At 51.1% G+C, this 21,627-nt stretch overlaps 9 protein-coding genes across 9 annotated transcripts; 4 read left to right on the forward strand and 5 right to left on the reverse strand.

Annotated features, from left to right (window-relative positions):
* Positions 1 to 2,105: 2,105 nt before the first annotated feature.
* On the reverse strand, positions 2,106 to 2,405 carry TrAFT101_007634 (uncharacterized protein; the record flags this gene model as incomplete). Its single annotated transcript, XM_024906052.2, has 1 exon — positions 2,106 to 2,405. One exon carries the CDS (start codon positions 2,403 to 2,405, stop codon positions 2,106 to 2,108), a length of 300 nt encoding a protein of 99 aa, XP_024759266.1.
* Positions 2,406 to 4,725: 2,320 nt separating this feature from the next.
* On the forward strand, positions 4,726 to 6,571 carry TrAFT101_007635 (uncharacterized protein). The gene has a single exon (XM_024908445.2). It carries the CDS (start codon positions 5,126 to 5,128, stop codon positions 6,155 to 6,157), a length of 1,032 nt encoding a protein of 343 aa, XP_024759265.1. The 5' UTR covers positions 4,726 to 5,125; the 3' UTR covers positions 6,158 to 6,571.
* Positions 6,525 to 11,590, reverse strand: TrAFT101_007637 (uncharacterized protein). Its single transcript, XM_066128103.1, has 3 exons — positions 10,558 to 11,590; positions 9,810 to 10,121; positions 6,525 to 9,654 (listed from the first exon to the last, which is right to left on the reverse strand). Exons 1-3 carry the CDS (start codon positions 10,896 to 10,898, stop codon positions 8,103 to 8,105), a joined length of 2,205 nt encoding a protein of 734 aa, XP_065984219.1. The 5' UTR covers positions 10,899 to 11,590; the 3' UTR covers positions 6,525 to 8,102.
* TrAFT101_007636 (uncharacterized protein) lies at positions 6,620 to 7,853 on the forward strand. The gene has a single exon (XM_024910000.2). The coding sequence runs from the start codon at positions 6,901 to 6,903 to the stop codon at positions 7,792 to 7,794; it is 894 nt and encodes a 297-aa protein (XP_024759264.1). The 5' UTR covers positions 6,620 to 6,900; the 3' UTR covers positions 7,795 to 7,853.
* A 1,550-nt stretch (positions 11,591 to 13,140) lies between the features above and the next one.
* On the reverse strand, positions 13,141 to 14,024 carry TrAFT101_007638 (uncharacterized protein). Its single transcript, XM_024908444.2, has one exon. The coding sequence runs from the start codon at positions 13,758 to 13,760 to the stop codon at positions 13,290 to 13,292; it is 471 nt and encodes a 156-aa protein (XP_024759261.1). The 5' UTR covers positions 13,761 to 14,024; the 3' UTR covers positions 13,141 to 13,289.
* Positions 14,025 to 15,530: 1,506 nt separating this feature from the next.
* Positions 15,531 to 15,842, reverse strand: TrAFT101_007639 (uncharacterized protein; the record flags this gene model as incomplete). Its single annotated transcript, XM_066128104.1, has 1 exon — positions 15,531 to 15,842. The coding sequence occupies one exon, from the start codon at positions 15,840 to 15,842 to the stop codon at positions 15,531 to 15,533; it is 312 nt and encodes a 103-aa protein (XP_065984220.1).
* Position 15,843: 1 nt separating this feature from the next.
* On the reverse strand, positions 15,844 to 16,800 carry TrAFT101_007640 (uncharacterized protein; the record flags this gene model as incomplete). Its single annotated transcript, XM_024908443.2, has 1 exon — positions 15,844 to 16,800. One exon carries the CDS (start codon positions 16,798 to 16,800, stop codon positions 15,844 to 15,846), a length of 957 nt encoding a protein of 318 aa, XP_024759260.1.
* Positions 16,801 to 18,232: 1,432 nt separating this feature from the next.
* On the forward strand, positions 18,233 to 20,375 carry TrAFT101_007641 (uncharacterized protein). The gene is made up of 3 exons (XM_024901988.2): positions 18,233 to 18,489; positions 18,610 to 19,649; positions 19,714 to 20,375. Exons 1-3 carry the CDS (start codon positions 18,456 to 18,458, stop codon positions 19,993 to 19,995), a joined length of 1,356 nt encoding a protein of 451 aa, XP_024759259.1. The 5' UTR covers positions 18,233 to 18,455; the 3' UTR covers positions 19,996 to 20,375.
* A 427-nt stretch (positions 20,376 to 20,802) lies between these two features.
* TrAFT101_007642 (uncharacterized protein) lies at positions 20,803 to 21,612 on the forward strand (the record flags this gene model as incomplete). The annotated part of the gene is made up of 1 exon (XM_024900475.1): positions 20,803 to 21,612. One exon carries the CDS (start codon positions 20,803 to 20,805, stop codon positions 21,610 to 21,612), a length of 810 nt encoding a protein of 269 aa, XP_024759258.1.
* Between the last annotated feature and the right edge of the window lie 15 nt (positions 21,613 to 21,627).

Here is a 21,627-nt window from a genome sequence, read left to right on the forward strand (position 1 = left end):
ATCACACCAGCAAGGGCCCTGCCAGAGGGCCGCCATAATGGCCCTGCCTCCCCTCTCTGGTGCGTGGTCCCGGGCAGAATGGAGAGCGAGAGAGAAGTGAACGTCGGGCGAGTCATCTCCATGTGCTGCAAGGGCAGTGCGTGAGTGAACAGAGCAGAGCATGGCCTTGACGGTGGTCTAGAACGGAAGTGGAATGAGGACGAGGGTGAAGACCCGGGCACGAGGAGAATATTGGCAGTACAAGCAAGTACTTGCATCTAGCACTGTATCTGCTGCTACAGTAGCGGTAGTAATTGTCCGCATAGAGCAGACATGTCATTCGCAAATTTGCAGCTTGGCGCTGAGTCTATCCTGGCTCCGGACTGCATATTAGCCGGTTGTCTGCTTGTCTGATAGTACTACAAGTATGCTTGATGCCGTTTCCAGCTAACAAGGCAAATCCTTCGACAGAACAGAAAGGCAAAATAAGGTAAAGTAAAGTACGGAGTAAAGTAAAGTAAAATAAAATACGAGAGGCCATTTTTTGCAGACTAGACCAGGGGCCACACGGAAAGCCAGCGCTTCTCCCCGGTGGCATCAGTTTCTGCTTGCCCAGCCAAGATTATGTCTGTCTGGTGGATAAAACAGCACTGGAAGCGCCACCACCCGAGAGGGCCGAATAAAGGCATCAAAGAGGGCCAGGCTGGAAGCGGGTTAGCGCTGCGCTGCCGACGGGCTGGGATGGAGAATCAGGAAAGCGCTTCCAGTGGCTTGAGTGGAGACTTGCAGAGAAAAAAAAAGGTCCCTTGTCGATTGCTTCATTCAGCGCAGACTTGAGACGGCTACTAAGCGCAGTAGGAGGTACTTTTCTTTTTCTCTCGACAGCCTGTGTTACATGGCATGACGCTACGGAAAGCGTCTTCATGTTGATTGCAAGCAAAGTGGATAGAAAGGATTCAAAAAGGATTTTAGCCGTGGATACAATCTCTTTTCTTTTCTTTTCTTCTTTCCCGAGAACACTCGTTCGGGTATACGAGGTGGACATTGGCATTGTGCAATAACGGATATTGGTTCCGTTTGTGTCTCAGGGCAGTTCACGGCTAGGGTATTATACATATATATATATATATATATGTATAAGAGCTAATTTGGCAAAAGAGCATAGGTATAACCGAAACATGGAGCGCAATACGACAGGGCCTGTACGCACATGGCACGGCATGGGGGAGGCTGTGCATCTTAACCATCCTACAGAAAAGATGGGGACCAACATCTGCGATCGCCACGAGTTGGATGCGTGCGGCAATACTGAAATGCTACTATAAATTCGGACAATAGGCATCCCTCGTCTTATTTCATGCAGTGAATGTTAATACTATGTTGGTTGCGCCTGTCGAATCCTGTGTCTACATACCAATCGGTTCCTGACATGCGCCGATCTGTCGTCGGAAACGGGCAAGATCCGCGCGATGGGCATGCCGTGCATCCACCATCTCTCCAAAGGACCGAAAAAGAAAGAAAGAAACAAAACAAAAAAAAAAAACAATATAAGCACAACTCACAAAAATAATATGTGGCTTCAGCCTCTTTTAACATTTTGTGTGGCTTTTCGAATCATCAATTGCTATTGTTTTTTGGCTCCAGGCTAACCGCCTCTTAGCCCACAGCCGGTGGCTTCAGTTGATCGAATAAAAGCTGGCTGGGCGGGAGAGCCGTCAGCGATCTCCCGTGGATCACAGATCTCTCTCGAGTCAGTTTTAAGTTTATGCTCTACTTCTCTAATTCACAGCACCTGGAAAACAATTCATGTTGCAGCAGCAGAAGACGAGTTATCGCAGCCTTTCAGCCAGTTCATTACCAAAGGAAATGCTCATGCTAGTATTCCATATTTTTTCCTCTTCTTCTCCCACTGTACGGCAGGATGCACAAATACGTGTATTCGTAAGCACTGACGAGCCGTGTCAAAGCGTCCCAGTATGTAGCTGAAGGTACTTTGGTAGCCCACCGGGCCCTCTTAGTGCTTGTCCATTACACGGAGTACCCAAGTGGTACTAGCACCACGTTACTAAGATGCCGCCCAGGGCCTCCCGGACGCCAGCCCCTCACGCTTGAACGCTAAAAGAGGGTCAGAGACATGTCGCCAATCTTAAACCCTGCTTCAACGTCGTCTCTTGCTGGTATGAGCCCAGCGCTGGGCCCTGCAAGTGTCTCCGGTCACTGGATTGGGTAAGCAAGGCCGTAAGCACCAGAGCGCCAAGCGCATCCCGCTGGCCAAAAACTCGGTGCTTCTGGGAGCGAGAGCGAGCCCCGGAAGGGCGCCGAACGAGAGGGGGAGAGACACGAGACGAGAGATGACTTGCTCTTGTCCAAGGCGATGATACAGTACGACCTTTTGTCGGCACAGGACTTGTGCAGATGCGTGTCATGCATGGATCCAACGCTGATCCTTCTGGGGAAGCGGCGACAAGCAATCGATCGACACTCGATTTGTACGAGAGTCAGAAAAAGATATAAGCTTGTTGCTCAACCACGCTCTGTCTCACTCGCTCGCCCTATCTGCTGCTACTAGTGCAACCAACGACAATGGCCATGCTCCATCAAGGCTTTCGGCCACATTTTCACCAACTCAGCGGGGAGCTTCCCCATTCTCGGAGCCGCTGTCCTTGTCAACGCCGTCACTCTGCTGACTACTTAAAGCTCATAATCTGAATAGAACAAAGGAAGGGAAGGGAAAAGAAAAGAAAAGAAAAGAAAAGGAAAGAAAAGAAAAGAAAAGGGAGTGGCAGCCAGTAGAGATCACAGTCTCATCAAGGCGTCAGGTCCATTGAAGCTGGCCCGTGGCGCTACGTCTATGGTGTGCCGTGAATGCCGCTGCTTTCAAAACCCCCTGTTCGTGACGAGTTTGCCGGCCCTGCCGCGGAATGCCTGTGGGCACTACTCCAACTCCGAGTCCGTCAAGTCCACTTCCGTCGCATGTTCAATTTTTTCCTGTAAAAGCCTCAACTGGACAAGCGCGGTAGCCAAACAAACTCGCATACACAGGCAGCATGTGTGCCTCTGCAACAACAATATATATACATATATATATATATATATAGGAAACGGCTCAAACAGCAGCGTGACATGCTGTCATTGAAAGGAATTCCAAGACCCATTGTGAGGCGAAAGTCTTCAAGTCGTCTTATTGGTGGCCAAAAAGAAAGAGACGCACGCCAACATGTTCTCGCCGCGAAATATGGCCCTGTACTGCTTTGCCTGTTGGGAGAGTGCTTAACCAGAGACTAGAAGCAATAGCTTGCTTTCATTCATCTGATTATCTAAAAGATCCAATTCCCATAGCATGACATTTCTCACATGGCCGCAAGCTGAAGCCTTCAAGAAGAGATGATGGACCCAGCGAGCTGGGAGCCTACAAGCGAGACCCAAAAAATATGCAGGAGTCCCCCATTCGCTCTCTTTCGATTCGGTGGCATGACCTACCGGAGGACGAGGGAAGGTCACTCAACTGAAGCCAAGGCGCTAGAAGGCGCAGAATACCAGCCTGCTTGATGTCTAGATGGGACACGAGGTGCTAGTCTCTTCAGCTCGTGCGGTGAGGACGGCAAACTCGGCCGGGAAACATAGCAAGGTAGGGAATAATAATGGGACGCAGCCTGCCTGATCTCTGAAAGGAGGCGATTCCATGCCCGGCAGAAGTGAAAGTAGGAGTGAGTCAGGACTCCATGGACATAATGGCAACAGGCAATGCCTACTTGTACGCCGTAAGGAGAATAATGAGATGAAAGAACCGGGATGGAAGATTCGACTCTATGCCCATTGTCGATATCCCTGGATCACTTGATTGGGCCTAACGAGGATCTATACCAGTTAGCCCTCGCTGAGCGAACCGCAAAGGGAAAAGTTCTAGCAGTAGTATGATGGAGAGACTGAAGGGGGAAAACGTGGTCGTGGTAATATCATCTGGATGGCTTGATATTCCCGGCCATGCCATGGTGGAGAGTGCTATGCTAGACATTAAACGGATTAAACAGATTACTGGCCGTACGTCATTGTATTGCTGGCGATGCATGCCCCCCGCGTAAAGCATTGACGTCTCATTGCCTTGTGTCTCGACGGGGTGCAAGCGACGCGGCACCGCCGCAGAGTCTGCATTGATATATGGCACTACTATTAGGTAGGTATGCTATATTAAATTCTCTCCCAACACTCTCGTGCGCTCGCTCTTATATGAAGCGAATGCCGTTGGCTCTGCCACGCTGCGGCACCGCCTCGTGCCGGACCCGGTGCCGAACGGGGGACACAGCGCAAATAGGAAAATTAACCGGCCATCCCTCTCGCAATGTGACTTCGTGCCTGCAATGGAAGCAGCGCGCGGCCAACTGCAGGTACCATTCCAGGTATCCCGATGGTACCTCGCACTAGAAGGAGACAAGCCCGGTGGCATTGGCTGCAGAGCTCGGCTGGCGCTGCCGTGGAGAAGGGGGCCTGATCAAATGCAGACAAGACTGCAGTGGTTCAATGCGCTAAAATGGGGTGGAAGCAGTCCCTACAGGGCTTGGCTTTCAGCTTTTCGGCCTAGGAAATATTATAATTGGAGATTATGAGTGCAGACCACCATGCTTTTTGGGGGGGAAAGAGATTGGGACGGGCGCCCGCTCAGAAAAATAGATTGAGCAATGACATATCTTTTGGCAGAATACCAGGTAAGTGCTCGCCTTAGTAATGCCTACTATACCTAGAGACTACTAAAGTCGCTGAAATTGGGCATTTGCAGCCGTTGAGCGTTGGAACTGTTGGTACTTGGCGGCAACCTGCAGAGTACCTCCTGCGGTGGATATGGCATGCCGACCTTGTACTTGCATGGGAAGCCTCATCGTCTGCCCAAATGCCCCGGTCCCGATTCCAACGAAGCTTTCTCCGCTTACCATGCGCAATCCATCGACAATTAATGCTCCCCTGGCCTAGAGCTGGCTGCAGCAGAAACTAAGCATGCTTCTTCGTCGTCTTCTTCTTCTTCTTAAATGCTTCTCTCCCACCCTCCTCCCATTCGTTTCTGCTTCCTCTCTCTCTGCTTGAGCCAGCCTCACTCCTCTCACTCCTCCTCCTCCTCCTCCTCCTCTTCTTCTTCGTACATCCTCACATCACCATGAAGTTCTCGACGCTCGCCTCGGGCCTCGTCTCGGCCGCCAGCCTTGCCTCCGCGCAGCTGCAGCTCGCTGCCAACGGCACCATCTCCAAGGGGCCCTTCCCCGCGGACCTCAACGGCTCCAACTTCACGTACCCCTGGCCGGTCAACGTCTTCAAGTTTGAGAGCCAGCAGCAAGAGCTCGAGATGGCCTTCATGGACGTCAAGCCCACCTGCGCGCCCAACGGCCAGACGGCCGTCGTGCTGCACGGCAAGAACTTCTGCGGCCCGACGTGGAACAGCACCATCATCGCCCTCGCCGGCGCGGGCTACCGCGTCATTGCGCCCGACCAGGTCGGCTTCTGCAAGAGCTCCAAGCCCGACAACTACCAGTTCAGCCTCAACCAGCTGGCCTTCAACACGCGCGGCCTGCTCAACACGCTGGGCATCGGCAACATCACCCTGGTCGGCCACTCGCTCGGCGGCATGCTCAGCACGCGCTTTGCGCTGCAGTACCCCGAGACCATCGACCGCCTGGTGCTGGTCGACCCCGTCGGCCTGGAGGACTACGTCGAGAAGGGCGTGCCCTACGTCTCCGTCGACTACAACATCGCCGCCGAGGCCGCCCAGACCTTCGACGCCATCAAGGCCTACGAGCAGGCCGTCTACTACGTCGGCCAGTGGGAGGACTCGTACACCATCTGGGTCACCATGCTGACAAACATCTACTATGGCTCCCGCCGCCAGCAGTTCATCAAGAACCAGGGCCGGATTGTCGACCTGGTGCTGACCTCGCCCGTGGCTCACTACTTTGGCGACGTTGTGTCCAAGACGCTGCTCATCGTCGGCGACCAGGACCATGTGGCCATTGGCTCCAACTGGGCCTCGCCCGAGGTCGCCGCCACGCTGGGACACTTCAACGTCCTGGGACCCCAGGTCTGCGGTGAGATTCCCGACTGCACGCTGTACCAGTTCCCTACGCTGGGCCATGCTCCTCTGATTTCGGCCCCGGCCAACTTTACAAAGGTTGTGCTTGACTGGCTGCAGGAGTAAGGAAAAGGGTGAGCGTGAGCGTGAGTTGAGTAGGGGAAAGTATGTAGAAAAGGGAAGGCGTTAATTCCATGTCCATTCCAATGCAATCTGTATATATAGTAGTATATCAATGAGTCTGATGACGATTTGTTGGGCTTTTTATTTTTATTTATTTTTTTCCTTTCTGCTTTCCTTTTATAATATTTATCCCTCTTGGCATAATTGATCATGAGAAAAGAAGGCCCCGACGGCGATATGAATGCATACTTATTATCTTATCACTATCTACGTCTCTTTTCAATATATAGGTATGTGCATAGAAGTATATATGTGTGTGTAAACGTTTGCATGTGGAATACGCTTCTAGGTATATGCACATGTATACATATAAGACAAGCACTTTTTTTCCCTAATTGGCCGTATTGAGGAATAACAATAGATACATTGTCTTATTATCATGTTAATTGAAATGTGCACTTTATTCTGACCCATCTTTGTAAATTCATCTGAACATCTCTTTCAAGTCAACACCGCCTCCTCTTTTATCTCACATACTTCAACTCCTGTTCACTTTCCATCACACTCATTTACAACTTCAACGGCCTCTCCTTCTTTATTTCTTTATTTCTTTATTTCTTCCCACCCCATCATGTCTTTATTCCTTCATCTGTACATACACACACACACACACACACATTTCCATTACTCAATTTATATCAAAAACCCACACATCAACACCACAAGGCAAACACATCACCATCACCATGACTTCTCTCTCCCTTCCCCCATCGCCCCTCTTCCAACTCACGCCCTTCTTCCTCCTCCTGCTCCTCTACGGCCTCTGCCCACAGCACTTCCCCCCCTCCACCGCAACAACCATGCTCTTCGTCCTCTACGCCATCCTCGCCCAGCTCGCCATCCACCGCGCCTCCACAATCTCCATCCTCCACAACGCCAGCATCATCCTCCTCAGCGCCGCCCACCTCGCAGTCGCCGCAATCTACACGCTCTACTACACCGCCCCGGCGGTCGTCCGCGCTCGAAACGCCCTCTTCGCCTACTTTGACAGAGTGCACCGGCAGATTCGCCTGCTGAAGAATTTGCTAAAGATTAGATATCGCGTCCCGACTCCGACTTGCTTGACGCTGCCGCTTGATATACTGCGCGAGGATGATGCCTTTGAAAAAACAGCCTCGGTATACTCACAAAATACAGTCTCTGCCTCTCAATGGCGTTGTAAAGAACTAAGCAGCTTTGTCCCTCCGCCGTTCGAAAGGCGCGGGTATCTGCCCTATCAGCCATATCCAATCGTCTGGTTCTTCCGCAACTTATTTTACTTCATGCGAGCTATTGTACTATGCGTTTATACCACGTTTCTATCAATATTCTTCACTGTAAAGTTCTTCCACGACACAACAGTCTCGTCTATCTGTTTCACAGGAGCCTGCTTCACCTTCGTTATCAAGCGCATTGTCAAGCCGTACTTCCGCTTACCATGGCACCTCGTAAAGTTCATTATTCGACAATTTCCAACTTTTACCTTCTTCGCTGTGCATCTCACTGTCACATTTATTGTATTGTCCTTTGGAGAGATGACTGCTCTGTGGACGTGTATATTTACGGAATTCTGGCTACTATCCCGGCTAGAGCGCTTATGATTTTTCAACAGCTGGCATGTTAGAGGAAATAAGAGGAAGGACAGGGCAGGAAAGGAAATCGACTATGTTGTTTCATATAAAATATAGGCAAGCTCATAAATTGACCGCGCCTTTAAGCTGTGCTAGATGCTGTCCCTTTTACCATTTATACTCATACATGATTTGATATCTTTGACAAAAAAAGAAGAGGAAAGAAAGAAAGAAAGAGAGAAAGAAAAAGAAGAGAAAAGAAGAGAAAAGAAGAAAAGAAGAAGAAAAGAAGAAGAAAAAATCCCAGCGCCAGATCCAGTACATAACCGCAATACCACTTAACTTGTAGTAATTCTTCTGACCCACAGCGTAGTTGGTTCGTATTCTGCATTTTTGTCTTGGCGCTTGTATGCCCTGTGCAACTTCAAGCCCAAGTCGTATTCTTCGTGCTGAATGTCCGCTAGCTCTTGTTTCAGCCCTTCTACTTTCTGCTTCTCGACCTCCCTCTTTCGAAGCACCTCTTCGCTGGCCATCAAATTATCTCGAGGCATCAGCTCCGTCATCTGTTGGATGCTCTTGTTGATGTTGAGCTTGCGGTGAGCCAATCCCGACAGAATAGCGTTTAGTTGCGCAATTCTGTCGTCACCTGATGCCAATTCTGGCGGCGCGGGAGGAAGTGGCTTGGTGATGGACATTATGGAATTTCGACGAGATGATTCCATATTACTGACGGCCCGGCCGTGGACAGGCCCATTGAGAGATACTTCGCTCGAGACCGCAATCTGGTTACCAGCGCCATATGGGCTAGGCATTTGCGTCCTTTGCTTAGGCATCGTTATTGTTTGACTGGCAGAAGGAACATTATGAATTTCCCGCTTCGACAATGGGCCCGGACGGGTCACGACAGGGACAGCAGACTTGGTAATTGTAGGCATTTGTTCTTCCGAAGGCTGCTGGGGAGTGCCCGCATTTGAAGTAGCGTAGGTGGTGACACTGAAACGCGAAGGGGGTTGCGTCCACGTTTCGCCGATATTGGTGCGCTGAGGCGCCGTTTCATAAAGTCCAGTAGTAGCGGCAGTAGCCGAGGCTCTCCGGGGGGGAGGATTTATGTAAGCCGGACTTGAACCTGATGGGTTAGAGGATGCTGCAGGCTCGACTTGATGGTTTTGCGCTGGTTTCCTCTTGATAATCCTCAACGCTGTAGGAGTCAACTCCGCAATGGAAGGTGACTGCGCACGAGCTGGTTCCAAAGATTGTGGTGTCGGGTACCTCTGATTGGGAGGCGGCGTGGGAAGAGCATTGATATCGTTGGTATTATGTGGCGTGAAACTGGACCCTGGCGTAGCTGTGTTCTGGGGCTTTTGCAACTGCGCCGAGGGGAGAAGGTCGCGGTCTGCTATTCCTTGCTGGTGCGGAGGTGATTCCAGCTCAGAGGACGACTGAATACGCGGCAGGGGAGCTGATATGTTTCGAGGGCCATTGTAAGTGCGGCTGATGCGTTTGCTGCTTCTTCGCGGAATATTAACGGGCGCGGTACCTGGACTGCCCCGCGTTGGCCGATCAGACAAATTCTCTGTCGGCGTTGATGCACCCTTGGTGAGAAATTTGAATCGTTGTGCAACTGAACTTTCGTTGACTGTAGGCAAGCGCATCTTGTTGCTCCGTGGCAAAGCGACGTGTTGCACTGGCGCATCTTCCAGACCTCTTGAGCTTTCAAACGAGGGGTTCATGGTCTCCGCAGCTGGGTGGTAGGGTCTGTATTGATGCGTTGGAATGGGCCTGTCAGTCATGTGCCGCGGCGTTGTGAAAGGCTGTTGTCTCTGGTTTCCTTTAAAAGGATTTTCTCGATGGTAGTCGGCGTCCTCATCATCGAGGGGAGACACGGGCGCACTATATGAGCAATGCTTTGTTAGTATGTACGCTTATTGAACCTGGCCAGGGCTGTTTGGAAACGCCAAACCCTCAGTGATCAATGAAGGCTCGGCGCCCCGGGATTGGCAACAACAGGTAAATCGTGAATATGAATACCGGTACGCAGCACTTACTCATACTTGAAAGCGCCGGTTTCTGGTGAGCTCGGAGGCGAGATTTGGTCAAGCGCCTGAGGGCGCCGCCTTGAATACATGGAAGCCAGCTCAAAGTTGGGGGCCGGGGATGAAGAGTATCCGTCGCCGTCACTGGTATAGTTGGATTCTGAATCGGTGACGATCTGAGGCTCGGGATTCGCTGGTGTAGCAAAGGACCAGGTCGAATCCTTTGAGCGTTGTCGCAAAAGTCGTCTGGGGTTCCGCGGCGGCGGCTCAAAGGCAGGGTGCGATAATGGCGCTGCGTAATCAGCGGGATCGTCTGTCGATATTCTAAGATTGGAGAAGAACGACGTCAGCCGCAGGTTCGCTTGATGGCTATTTCAAGCAAACGGCTAATACTAGCACTACGGATATCATAGCGCAATGAACAATGGCGGCAGGCAGTGCAGATAGTGCGGGAATAGCATCATGCGACCAAAACCAGCTTTTTAAGGGAAAATAAAATGCCCGATGCAGAAGAGCACGGCGCCTTGTTTTTCCTCTGTTCCTTGTTTGACGCGCATCTGCTGGAGGCTGTGCCCTCGACAAGCGGACCGGTATGTGCTTTGGGAGGGAGGGCAGATGATAAACATTGGCGAATGACGCAGCAAGAGATGGTTCCAGCGCAGGATACAGAGTACAAGTGCCGTGCATGACGCAGCCATCGCCACGCCAGCTGTGTGTGTACATGCTGCTGGGTGAACAGACAAAAAGAAGCCATACGTACATTCCAGTGTGGAGAGCCGATGTGACCCTGGCGCTGTGGGCATCAAGCTGGGGCAGCCGGCGTGGTCGCAGCGGTCGGTGCGGCGTCGCAGCAGCGTTTGCGACGATGTCGATGCCCAGCGCATTCGCAGGCCCGTCGACGGTTGTTTGGTAAAAGGTCGAGGACGAGGTCGAGGTCGAAATCGTGGTCCAGGACATGGACATAGGCATAGGAGCCTCGCTCGCGGGCTTGTCAGCGCTGGGGGCCTCGCAGCTCGCAGCACCACTTGCAGTGCCTGTAAGATGACGGCGATGCATCCTGTCCAGACCCGCTGTGGCAGAGGCTCGGGCGCGGTCCCACATGGCTCAATGCTTTTTTCTAGGGGATATTTTTGGCAGTTGTAGGGGTTGCGCCCCGGCGAGCGTTAGCGGGACGGCCGTGCTTTATGTGTATTAGTGGCTGCTGGAGGGTTGGCTGCTGCTGCTCTGCGGTGCTGCTCTGCGGTGCTGCTTCAGTGCGAGCAGCCGATGGTTGGGCGCTGTGTCAAACAGGTCTCAGCTGGCAGAAGCCGTTTCCAGAGCGAGAGGAAGAGGATGAGAAGGAATGTGTGTCTTGGTTAGTCGGTTAGTAGCCGGAAAAGAACAGAAAAGAACAGAAAAGATCGAAGGCAAACGGGGCGAGGGGAGAGTCATCAAAATGGAACAAAAAGGAAATTAAGGAAATTGAGTTTGCAGGTCGGTCGGCAGGCGAGGTGGTGGTGCAGCATGTGGTGGTGCATGTGGTGGTGCAGCGCAGGAGCAGCGCAGGAGCTTGTCAGACGCAGGCAGAGTGAGTGCGTGAAGCTGCTCAGCTCTTATGTAGGCAGTCGATACCGCGGCGCTGGCCTGGGATCTGCGCAAAAACAAAGTGCGCGCGCAAACAAAAACAAACGGCTCTGTTTCTTCTTTTATTAGCTATGGAGAGGGGAGCAAAAACGGAAGAATGATCTGCATCTGCGACTACTACTCCTAGGTAGTGCCGCGATATGCTGTATGTATGTAGCTCAGCAACTGAGATTCTTCGACCCGGAAAAAACCCCACGTCTTCGTCTTCCTTTCCTTCTTTTTGGCGCAGGAGGCTTCTTTTGTTTCTCAGTGACATTAGCGGCAGCCCTCGTCCACCAACCAATTGGCGCTCTCGCCGCTGCAGCCCGCAGATTCTGATTGGGAGCCCCGTGTCGCCCGCAGCCAGGCACCGTCACAGACTCGTTTCGGCGCCAATTGAGTGGCTGTTGACAGTTTGTCAAAGGTGCTGCTGTGGCCCGGCCAGTTGACCAGATTCAACACACCGTGATTGCGGGATGCGCCACCGGTTTGGGACTGCTAATCTGAATGGGATTGAAACGCCGAGAGCTCCACGGCGGGATTTTCCTCCTGCATTGTGCAGATATTGCTGTCTCCGGATGGTTATCGCCAGCGGGCTGGGCTGGTCGACAAACTCGAACGTCTGTCACGCGATTTCGAGCCGCCGACCATGTCCATACAAGGGATTGGGGAAACAGACCATGTACTCCGTAGACTATGCTCCGATCTCATGATTCTACTGCGGCGCTTAAGGTCTACATGCTGGACACTCAATGATTATCAGTACTACTACTATGTACTATGTATGTAATAATGACACATACATACATACGTATATATACTCGTCGAGTGGTTTCCTCCCGATGAGATGGGATGTGACGTGATCGATTTTGCCAGCAGCAATATTTTCTCGTGCCGCTCCACCATCTAATCGAAACGCCGATTCAGAGCAGGCCCCGGAGCACAGATCGATGGCTCCCCGTCAATCTTATTTGCAGGCCCGGCCTCTGTCTATTCTTAGCGCCATGCCCAGTCATTTCCTACAAAGTGACGGCGTCTGTTTCATGTCCTAGTGCCTTACCTCAGATGCCAGGGGAGCGCCCCGTCAACTCAGCTTCGATTTTTGCAGATTTGGCCGTGCGCCTTCCAGAAGGGGACAATAGAGTGCATTCGTTCATTCGATGTTTCCACTTTATTTTGACCAGCCAATCTATAAAAGTCTCTTGAAGAGTAATAGGTATAAAGGGATTGGAATGCTGTGAAGATGCATGCACCTCATGGAGAAGCTGTGTTTATTTATGAGACCGCTGGGAGCATAAAAAATCCGTGAAATGCTCGTCGAATTATGTGCTACTTATGAGAACTCTGGGGGGGGAGGTTGAAAATACTGTGAAATGTACTCGAATGCGCATAATTGCGGATAGCACTGGCATTGTAACGCTCGTGGCAACGACGCCAATGAGGAAAACCTGCTCTACGGTCGAAATTAGTGGTCGTGGTGCCTGGATCTAAGCTTACGATGGAGATGTTACTCAGTTTCGAGTTGCTAACTCTTCACCGCAGGGAAATGTTCAGTGCCGAATTCTTTGATAAGTTGGAAAAGCAGCGGCAATTGCCTTACAACAACATTACAGCACACAGCATGCTGGCCCCGTATCGACAGAAGCCCGAATTGAATCCGGGATCTTCTGCAATCTGTTTAACAGATGAATGGGTCCAACTCATACACATCGATCGATTTGAATCCGGCTGTCTGGTGGTAGTGTAGATTAGCCTACCCTAGGCAGTCTTGTATAAGCAATACCAGATTCTTGCCATTGATAATCCTTCTTCTAGAAAACTCTTTATTTAACGTAAAAAACAAATTTCCTTCACTTGGTTTATGTCATATGCCGTACATTCAACATATATTCATCCAAGAAACCCCCAGAAAACTCCCGCTGCAATCGCCGTCAAAAGCAAAACCAGGTTTGGCGTGTTTCGAAGCCCAGAACTCCTCCTTCCACCTCTCCCATCATCGCCACCACCTCTTCCATCATCTGCATGGCCGTTATTCGCAGTCGCTTCGTATTCGATGGTGATATAATCCGTTAGGCCGAAAGGCTGGCAAATTGTCCCTACTGCGCATGGCACAGGAACGCTCCACATCCCGCTGGCGCACCGTTGAAATGAAGTTGCCATGCAGTTCCACTGGCCCTCTGGAGAACACATCTGGCCAATAGGCTGTCCCAGTCCCGGCAAGGGAGAAGTATCGTTTTGAGGCTCGTTGGGGGATGCGAGAGATATCCTCTCTAGAGCAGGCTCATCAAATGTCAGGACTGGAGGAGCAGCTGCGGGGGATAAAAGTTCCCAGGGAGGCATCGGATATCCGTTTTCCTTCATGATGAGAGAATTGCCGTTATTGTTTGATCAACAGTCAGACTTGATACTCGATGTCTATTGAAAGTGCTTGGTGTGGGCTCCTTCAAAGTTCAACAGCAGCAGCGTCTCTGAACAAATCCTTCGACTAGTGGAGTATTTTTGCTGGCCGGTATGAAAGCAAAAGTAAAACTTTCCAATACTCTTGGATATTTTTAGGAGAACCCTATTCTAATAAAACTTTCTGCGCCAAAAAGTGAAATAAAAGATGTCGAGCAAATTGGTGCTAGGCGGGGTCCACTCAGACGTGGATGTGTGCGATTGGATCGTGAGAGCGAGAGTAAGAGAGAGAGAGAGAGAGCGAGGGGATCTCAAAGCGCAGCATGTGCCATGAATCAGGATAAGAGATCAAAAAAACAAAAAGGTCGGCAGTGATGCATACATATCGATGACTCACTGTTTCCATAAAGCAAGCCACCACGTTCGAGTTTGTAGATGTGCTCTCACTTGGCAGCATTTGATAGCTACCCTACTGACATGCAATCATGTACATGCAGCCGAAAATTAGAGAGGGAGAGAATGAAAGGAGCCAATGTACCTGTTTAATGAGTGGCATGGAGAATATTCTATTGGCGGATTGCAAGCCATGTAGGAGTCTCATCGACTTCAAACTCGTAAACCCTAGCCCTCGCGTCCAAGCTTGTTTCTAGACCTTCACATTATTCGCCACCATAGTCCAAGTTAGACTGCAGTCTCAAGCTCACATCATACATCTGCTCTGCTCGGATCTCTTCCCATCACATAATCACCCAATCATGATGGAATACTAAAACTCTCACGCATTCCTCGCCCAAACCCCCGTAGCGGTGTCCCTCTCGTTGATATTCCTCCAACGTGCCCTTCTTCTTACAAGCAGTATCCCAGCGGTGACCGCTATCATTATAAGCACGCCTCCGCCGATACAGGCTGCCACCCATATAGTCTCTTTGTGCGCATCGGCAGTAGTTGAATGGAGGAAAACCATGTTCTCATGAAGTGGTGACTCGAGATTGTGGCTGATCGGGGGATTCATGGCGGGAATGAAACTTGTTTGGCTGTTGCGGCTTCTGAGCTTCGTCCGATGCGCAGTTGTTGCTACACCCCCCAGAAATATGCTATAGGATACATGTTAGATACAGTCCTGAGATGGTATATTTGCTGGTAGTATATACTTATTCGCGGATGTTGCTCAATCTTTCGGGAGAGAAGCCCGGTCGTACTATCGCCAAAAATGCAAAAAATAATCTATCCAGCCTTCGAAGAAAAGACGAGTGCGGATGGCAGAGAAATGACTGCATTATTTAAATGATTCCGAGGAATCCTTTAAAATTGGCAAACTAAATAACAGACGGTAAGGCTATTGTTACCTCCCAGCTTCAGATTGTTGTGTCGGATCAGCTGAGATCCTTGGTATTGTCCCAGGCGGGTGGTTGCATGTAGCTATTATAGTTACCCACGGTTTGAGATTTATTGCCCAACCCAAACAAAAATTGGAGAAAGTAGCATGATTCATCAGGTGTAATTTTATGGACATTTGTATCCGTGGCCATTTGTACAGATATAAGGCTTCCTAAACTAGAGGGACAGCCCAGAGACCGTCACTATGGCATCAAACATTCACTCGTTGCACGTGGCCAGATTCATCTCATTTCATATGCATTCTGTATTCATCTAATATCTCATGCGCTACATATAAAGCGGCAACGTATCCCAGCCCTTGGTTTGCGTTGCAGCAGCCGGGAGAGGAGCCCTGTCCTATTCAAAGAAGAAGTTTGCTCGCTGACGGCAGCGGAAACTCTCCCAGCAAACACTCAAATTCGGATTCTTCTTGGCAGCATTATCATTATCCAACCCAAAAACAGACCAGGAAAAGCAAATAAACAGAAAAAAAAGGACAAAAATACCCAAAGTCTTGAATGCGATGCAATTTACCGTTTCAGATATTCTTGCTGTAACTTCTTGTACCTCTGTATCGGAGGCATGGTATATGTCCCTTGAAGTTAAAATATGTACGATTGAAAGAGACGGATGCCATCTTGCCGGTTGGTCGTGACTGAAAGCGTTCATCTTAAGACGGCGGGTGATAGCGATGTATTACAGTCCCGTTCCACGCAGGGTATGTAGTGTGCCATTGGCCATTGTCATGGGTGCTCGTGGTAGACGGGTAGATGGTTGACAAGATGGAAGCAGTAGTCGGCAGAGATGTTATGGTCGACCAAGTCGAAGACACTACAGTAGAGCTAGACTGCCAAGCAATGCTTGTGGTCGTATAGGATGTGGAGGCGCCTGTGGAGGCGACTAGCGTACTGGACGTGCCCGTGGTTTGAAGTGTCGACGAGATGGTGTGTTGAGAGCTGCTTGCCGTAGTCGAAGCTGATACTGTTGTATTTGAGGTGCTTTGTGCAGATGAAGTGGTTGTGGCCGCCGTCGTCGCAGCGCTCGTCATATTTGTGATAGTAGTTGGCTGTGAGGTGGTAGTCGCCTTGGAAGTGGTAGAGGATTTCGAAGTTGTGCTAGCCTTCGAGGTTGCAGCAGTCGATTTAGACGTAGTCGTCTTGTTCGATTCTGTGGAAACTTTCGAAGTTGTAGCCGACTTTGAGACCTCGCTAACCACTGGCGGCGGAAGTGGTGATGTCGTCGTCGTCGACAGAGTGGTAGTAGTGGCATGTCTGGTAGGAGTGACAAGAACCGTCTTGGTCACATCCGCCGTAATATCAATAATCTCCACCGTCGTCGGAACTGTACGAGTAACAGTCGAAGCCTTGGCGATCTCGGTAACCGTCTCGATCACTGTCACGGTGCCATCTCCGCCTCCACCACCGCCTCCATTGCTCCCACCACCGCCGCCTCCATTTCCACCGCCTGGCTGTCCTTCACCTGGTTCCAGCGGTACAACAGAATATTTAGGCTTCGTACGGGCATCTACAGCTGCTGGGGCGCGGACGACTAGAGCTGGTTGAGGTAGCGCAGCTATGAAAGTGAGGCATGTCGAGAGAGCAAGGATCAACGAGACGCCGCCACGCATCTTGACGAGGCCACTTCTCTTCTCAGGTCTCCAGAGGTTATAACGCAGGCATGCAGGGAAGCCAGAAACGGTTAAATGAGGAAGAATGCAGAGCAGGATGATGCGCTCGACCGCTTAGCAGTTTGGCCTGACAGAAGGAATGTGATAGGAGCAGAGGGGAAAAGAGTGACATTTTGCCGAGTTTCTTTCAGCCCAGTTGAAAATGCGATGGCTGGTGGCTGGTAAATCCGGAGGTTGGCGAGTCGGGAGCGGGCCGCCAAATCGACAGCGCCAGGGGTGGGCAGTAAGCTGGCGGGACATGGAGCGCTGGCCTTTGATGTTTTAGGGAGCTCAGGCCACCAGCATGCCCCGGTCCCGGTCTAGCTATGCACGGCAGCTGCTGCAAGGGCTATGAGGCTGAGCAGCCACCAGCCACCAAGCACCCTCTGACGCTCTGCATCTTTGCTCTGCGTGTTCTTTGTGCTCCATACAACATGGGCATCGACCCTTCGTTTGACATCCCGGCTGCATGCAGAAGAAATAAAGAAAAGCCCCGTAGTCGGTGCATCGCGCATATGCCCACAGCCGGGGTCCTGCACATGTCAAAGTCAAATACGACGTGGACTTGAAAATTACTAAAGCACATCTTGCCTGTGTTATTTGTAGACATATGGTACCTAAGTACCTAGACTAGCAGCTGCGACAAAGAGCCAAGTTCTTTGTTCGAAGGAACAATAACCAAGCCCCGGCTGTGGCGTTAGCTGCCCTCACGTTGCGCAATGCATGTGGCGCCGTGCCGCCACAGCGCATCGCGGGTACTTGATCCAGAGCTTCCAATTCTTCTGCACAGCTATTCTACGGCAAGTGGTCTGCCAAGCTGGGAGAAGCTGATCGCCAAGAATGCCCCTACGTCAATATGACAAGAGAAGAGCAGCCAAATACCTGCATACCGGGCAGTAAGCTGATGGGATAACGGCATTGCTGATGCTGGATTCAATTGCACAGCATTTAAGATCCTATGCACACCTGGCTTGTGCTCAATATTGTTTGATGTCATTGCGAATCGCCCGCGTGAATGCATTGGCACACAAACCAGTAAACCTAATGTATGGTAGCGCCTAGGTAGGTAGGAATCAGTACAGTAGTATCAGTAAAAACGTGTGTGCTGCGTCTGGTTTGGAATACCGCAAATTGTCATCTATGAAATGCAATTGATTTGGCACTGGCGTCGCTGCGCCATTCGTCCTGTGGCGCCAGCAGATGGCTCATCAAAGCCATGACGTCCCACGCACCCGGCACAGCCACCGACCCGCCTTTGGTTCCCATGCCTGCCAATCAGGCCAGATGCCTCTCCAGGGGCGACGGTCTGCTCACGCAAGGCAGATCTTGCGCGAACAAGCTCGTGGATCCAGGTCTCGGCTAGCTCAGCGTCAAATGCTACGACAAGTCTTGTACAGCCTACCTGTTAGTGGCACGTAATGCTGCTATCTCTGCTAGGTAAGACCAGTACAAGTACGGCGTCTTCGCTAGTCGGAAGGAGGGCAGCTACATAATAAGCCTTTCACCCCATCCGCTTCTGCTGTTCTCGTTGCTTCTGCAATAGCGCGACGTCACCCTTCAAATTCACTCTTGCGCATCCATCACAGAGCTCGCCGCGCGGAACCAATCGCTGCATCATGTCGTATCAAGGATATGGCCAGCCCTACGGCCGTAAGTTGACCCCTCCATAGCATTTTTCAACCAGAGGAGCAAGCGCTTGCTGTTGGTTTGCACTCCTGCAGTCTTTTAATGCCCCCGCGCTGCCTCGGTCGATAATCTGACGCATCGCAGAGCCGCCTCAAGGCTACGGCCAATATCCCCCTCCCCAGCAGGGCCAATATCCTCCGCCTCAGCAAGGCCAGTACCCGCCTCCTCAGGGCCAGTACCCCCCGCCACAAGGCCAGTACGGCCAGTATCCTCCCCCTCAGCAGGGAGGCTATTATCAGTCGCCTCCGCCAGGCCAGTACCCCCCACAGCAAGCGCCATACGGACAGCCGCCGCCTCAGCAGTACGGAGCGCCTCCTCCACACCCACAACAGCCCTACGGAGCTCCTCCGCCAGGCCAGTACGGCGCTCCTCCTCCCCAGCAGGGAGGATATTACGGTGCTCCTCCTCCCGCGCCGTATGGAGCTCCTCCAACGCAGCCTACACCCCCCTCATTAGGCTACGGCGCACCGCAGATCATCCAGTGGGATGGCACCGCAGATGCTCAGGCTTTGCGCGCTGCCATGAAAGGCTTCGGAACGGACGAGAAGGCGCTGGTTAACATCCTGTCAAGAAAAGACCCGCTCCAGATTGAGGTGCTGCGGACAGCTTTCGAGCGCCTTTTTAAGCGCAATCTAATAGAAGATATTAAGAAGGAGACGAGAAGCTGGTTTGAGTATGGCCTCGTTCAGCTTGCGCGCGGTCCGTTAATGGCTGATGTCCACAACCTGTACGATGCCATGTCTGGCCCAGGGACCAAGGAAGTCGTCCTGAACGATATTCTCCTCTCGAGGTCTAACGCTGATCTACAAGCCATCAAGAGCGCTTATCAGAGAACTTTCCGACGAAGCTTGGAGTCCGATGTCAAGGGTGAACTGAGCTTCAAAACGGAAAGGATGTTCTTGATAGTTTTGGCAGCCAACAGGGCCGAAGATTCAGCCCCAGTCATTCCCCAACAGGTTGAGCAAGATGTCATGAGCATCTACAAGGCGACCGAGGGCAAAGTCGGAACGGATGAGATTCTTGTTTGCAGCATTCTGGCCAACAGAAACGATAACCAGATCCGAGCCATCGCCCATACTTATAAGCAGAAGTTCAACCGCAGTTTGGAATCCGTAATCGATGGTGTAAGTTCCATTGTCCCGCTTACTTGCCTAATCACTAGAACCATGGACTAATAGCGCAAAGCAGGAATTCTCTGGTCATATGAAGGATGCCCTCTTGTTCCAGCTGCTCCATGCTGTTGACAAGTATATGCACGCCGCGAAGCTCCTGGAAGATTCCATGGCAGGACTGGGCACCAAAGACCATCTCCTCATTTCTCGAGTTGTCCGCTTCCATTGGGACAGACAAGAACTTGCAAACGTCAAGGGGGCCTATCAGCAGCGATATAGGAGGAGCTTGGCCAGCCGTATCAGAGGAGAGACGTCTGGTGATTACCAAACGCTAATGGTCGCTTGCGTTGGAGAGTGAAAATAAAACGTGCCTCACAGGTGTACTGATGGAATTTGGTAATATGACTACGCCCTAATGAGATTCCACCTAGATTCATAATGATGGGTAGCTGGAGGATACGGTGGCGTTTGGATACTTGAATTTTGGGCTGTATCAACAAAGGCACGACTACCTACTAGATAATGAGAGGCCGTAAAGCATTGTATGACTAGTAATGCAAAAAGAACAAGAAACTGATTGCAAAAACTTACTTTTCCCAACTGCGTGTGTGTTGTGCCCTTGCTGAGCGGCGGCGATAGCTCAGGGGTGCCCTCCATCAATATAGTACCAGGTTATGATGGAATATATGAGCAGTTTAGAGGTATTTGCTGTATAAACACGCTGTGAATAAAGTCGCCCAACAGGTGCTGCTCGGCCAGATACTTGGCAGTGAATCAGAGCTCATTTCGAAGAGGGCTTATCTCGCCCTTGCCCCTTCCATATTATCGCCATCTCAATAGCAGGAAACATGCAGCGATCAAAACCTTCATCCTCTTCGGCCCACAGTCCACAGCCCCCAAAGCAGCCAAATTGTGCTTTGTAAATAGGACCTGCCTGGATCACCAGCTGTTCTTTCCATCCTCAATTTCTCTCTCCTACTAATTCGTCACAAACTCTATGTCCATTTCCATCTGCCTTTGATGTTCTTGATACGACACTACCATTAATTTCCGCGGCGCTTGTCCGTAAATTTATCTCATCCCCCGACATCATTCGCCCCCCCCGGATCCTTACAGCGTTATATTTCACATCTACTGTATCCTACTTTCGTCACACTCCATCACGATGAAAGTAGACGAGATCACGGGCACGGTGATGCCTCTGGAGACCATTCCCCGCGCGGACAACTCCGTGACACAAACTTCCTCTCCTATCAATCCCAAATGGAGTCCGCAGGATGACGTCTGTGCCAAGTTGTTTGGCCCATGGGATAATCTACCTTGCTACGACCATATCAACGAGGTGCGGCTCCTGCGAGACCTTGATAACGCCATAGTCCTATTCGAGGAGCAGATCAACCACAGTGATGCCGGCTTCCGTGCTTGGCGGATTCGACACAAACAGGCCATGGAAGCTGGGTTGGTTGAAGTCCCAGGATTCCCATGCCTTCATACCGTTCGTAAGGGGAAGCGCGTCTGGCACGACGATGCATGGGAGCAGCGATACCACTATCTCGTTTATCAGCGACGTGAGATCATCAGGGGGCGCCTCTCGAGGCTCCTTGCATTGCCTCGATATGCACAGGAAGACTTCTTCGGACAGCGACCTGCACTTCCTCGAATGATCTTGCAACGCTGCAAGGGACGGTACACTCGACCTCTGTTGCTGCGATGCGACTGGTGGCGATCTGTGGATGATCTCTTGAAAGCAGCAGCCGAGAGGTGGAAAATGGACGAGGCAGAATTGAAGGCTCGATTCTGGGCAGACGATTGCGGTTCTGGCGTCAAGACACAAGCGCGAGAATGGGACGGTAGAATGAAAAAAGAGGACAGCGTTGAATTAAACACTAAGGAAGATGAATTCAATCCGCTCGAGTTTGCTGCAAACTGGGTTTCCGAGACATGGTGGTTTGCTCATGGTCGACGGACACTATGAAGAAATTGCGTGTAG

The sequence above is a fragment of the Trichoderma asperellum genome, chromosome 4 (genome assembly GCF_020647865.1).
Source record: "Trichoderma asperellum chromosome 4, complete sequence".
In the NCBI taxonomy this organism is placed as follows: Eukaryota; Fungi; Ascomycota; class Sordariomycetes; order Hypocreales; family Hypocreaceae; genus Trichoderma; species Trichoderma asperellum.

What these genes read in the sequence shown, in the direction of transcription:
- TrAFT101_007635 (XM_024908445.2), top strand. Translation starts at nt 5,126, where the DNA reads ATGAAGTTCTCGACGCTCGCCTCGGGCCTCGTCTCGGCCGCCAGCCTT.
- TrAFT101_007636 (XM_024910000.2), top strand. Translation starts at nt 6,901, where the DNA reads ATGACTTCTCTCTCCCTTCCCCCATCGCCCCTCTTCCAACTCACGCCC.
- TrAFT101_007637 (XM_066128103.1), bottom strand. Translation starts at nt 10,898, where the DNA reads ATGTGGGACCGCGCCCGAGCCTCTGCCACAGCGGGTCTGGACAGGATG. An exon ending in TCGGCTCTCCACACTGGAAT is followed by an intron (nt 10,122 to 10,557) that starts GTACGTATGGCT and finishes CTCCAATCTTAG; the next exon opens with AATATCGACAGACGATCCCG. An exon ending in ACCGGCGCTTTCAAGTATGA is followed by an intron (nt 9,655 to 9,809) that starts GTAAGTGCTGCG and finishes TTGCTCATATAG; the next exon opens with TGCGCCCGTGTCTCCCCTCG.
- TrAFT101_007638 (XM_024908444.2), bottom strand. Translation starts at nt 13,760, where the DNA reads ATGAAGGAAAACGGATATCCGATGCCTCCCTGGGAACTTTTATCCCCC.
- TrAFT101_007641 (XM_024901988.2), top strand. Translation starts at nt 18,456, where the DNA reads ATGTCGTATCAAGGATATGGCCAGCCCTACGGCC. An exon ending in ATATGGCCAGCCCTACGGCC is followed by an intron (nt 18,490 to 18,609) that starts GTAAGTTGACCC and finishes GACGCATCGCAG; the next exon opens with AGCCGCCTCAAGGCTACGGC. An exon ending in TGGAATCCGTAATCGATGGT is followed by an intron (nt 19,650 to 19,713) that starts GTAAGTTCCATT and finishes AGCGCAAAGCAG; the next exon opens with GAATTCTCTGGTCATATGAA.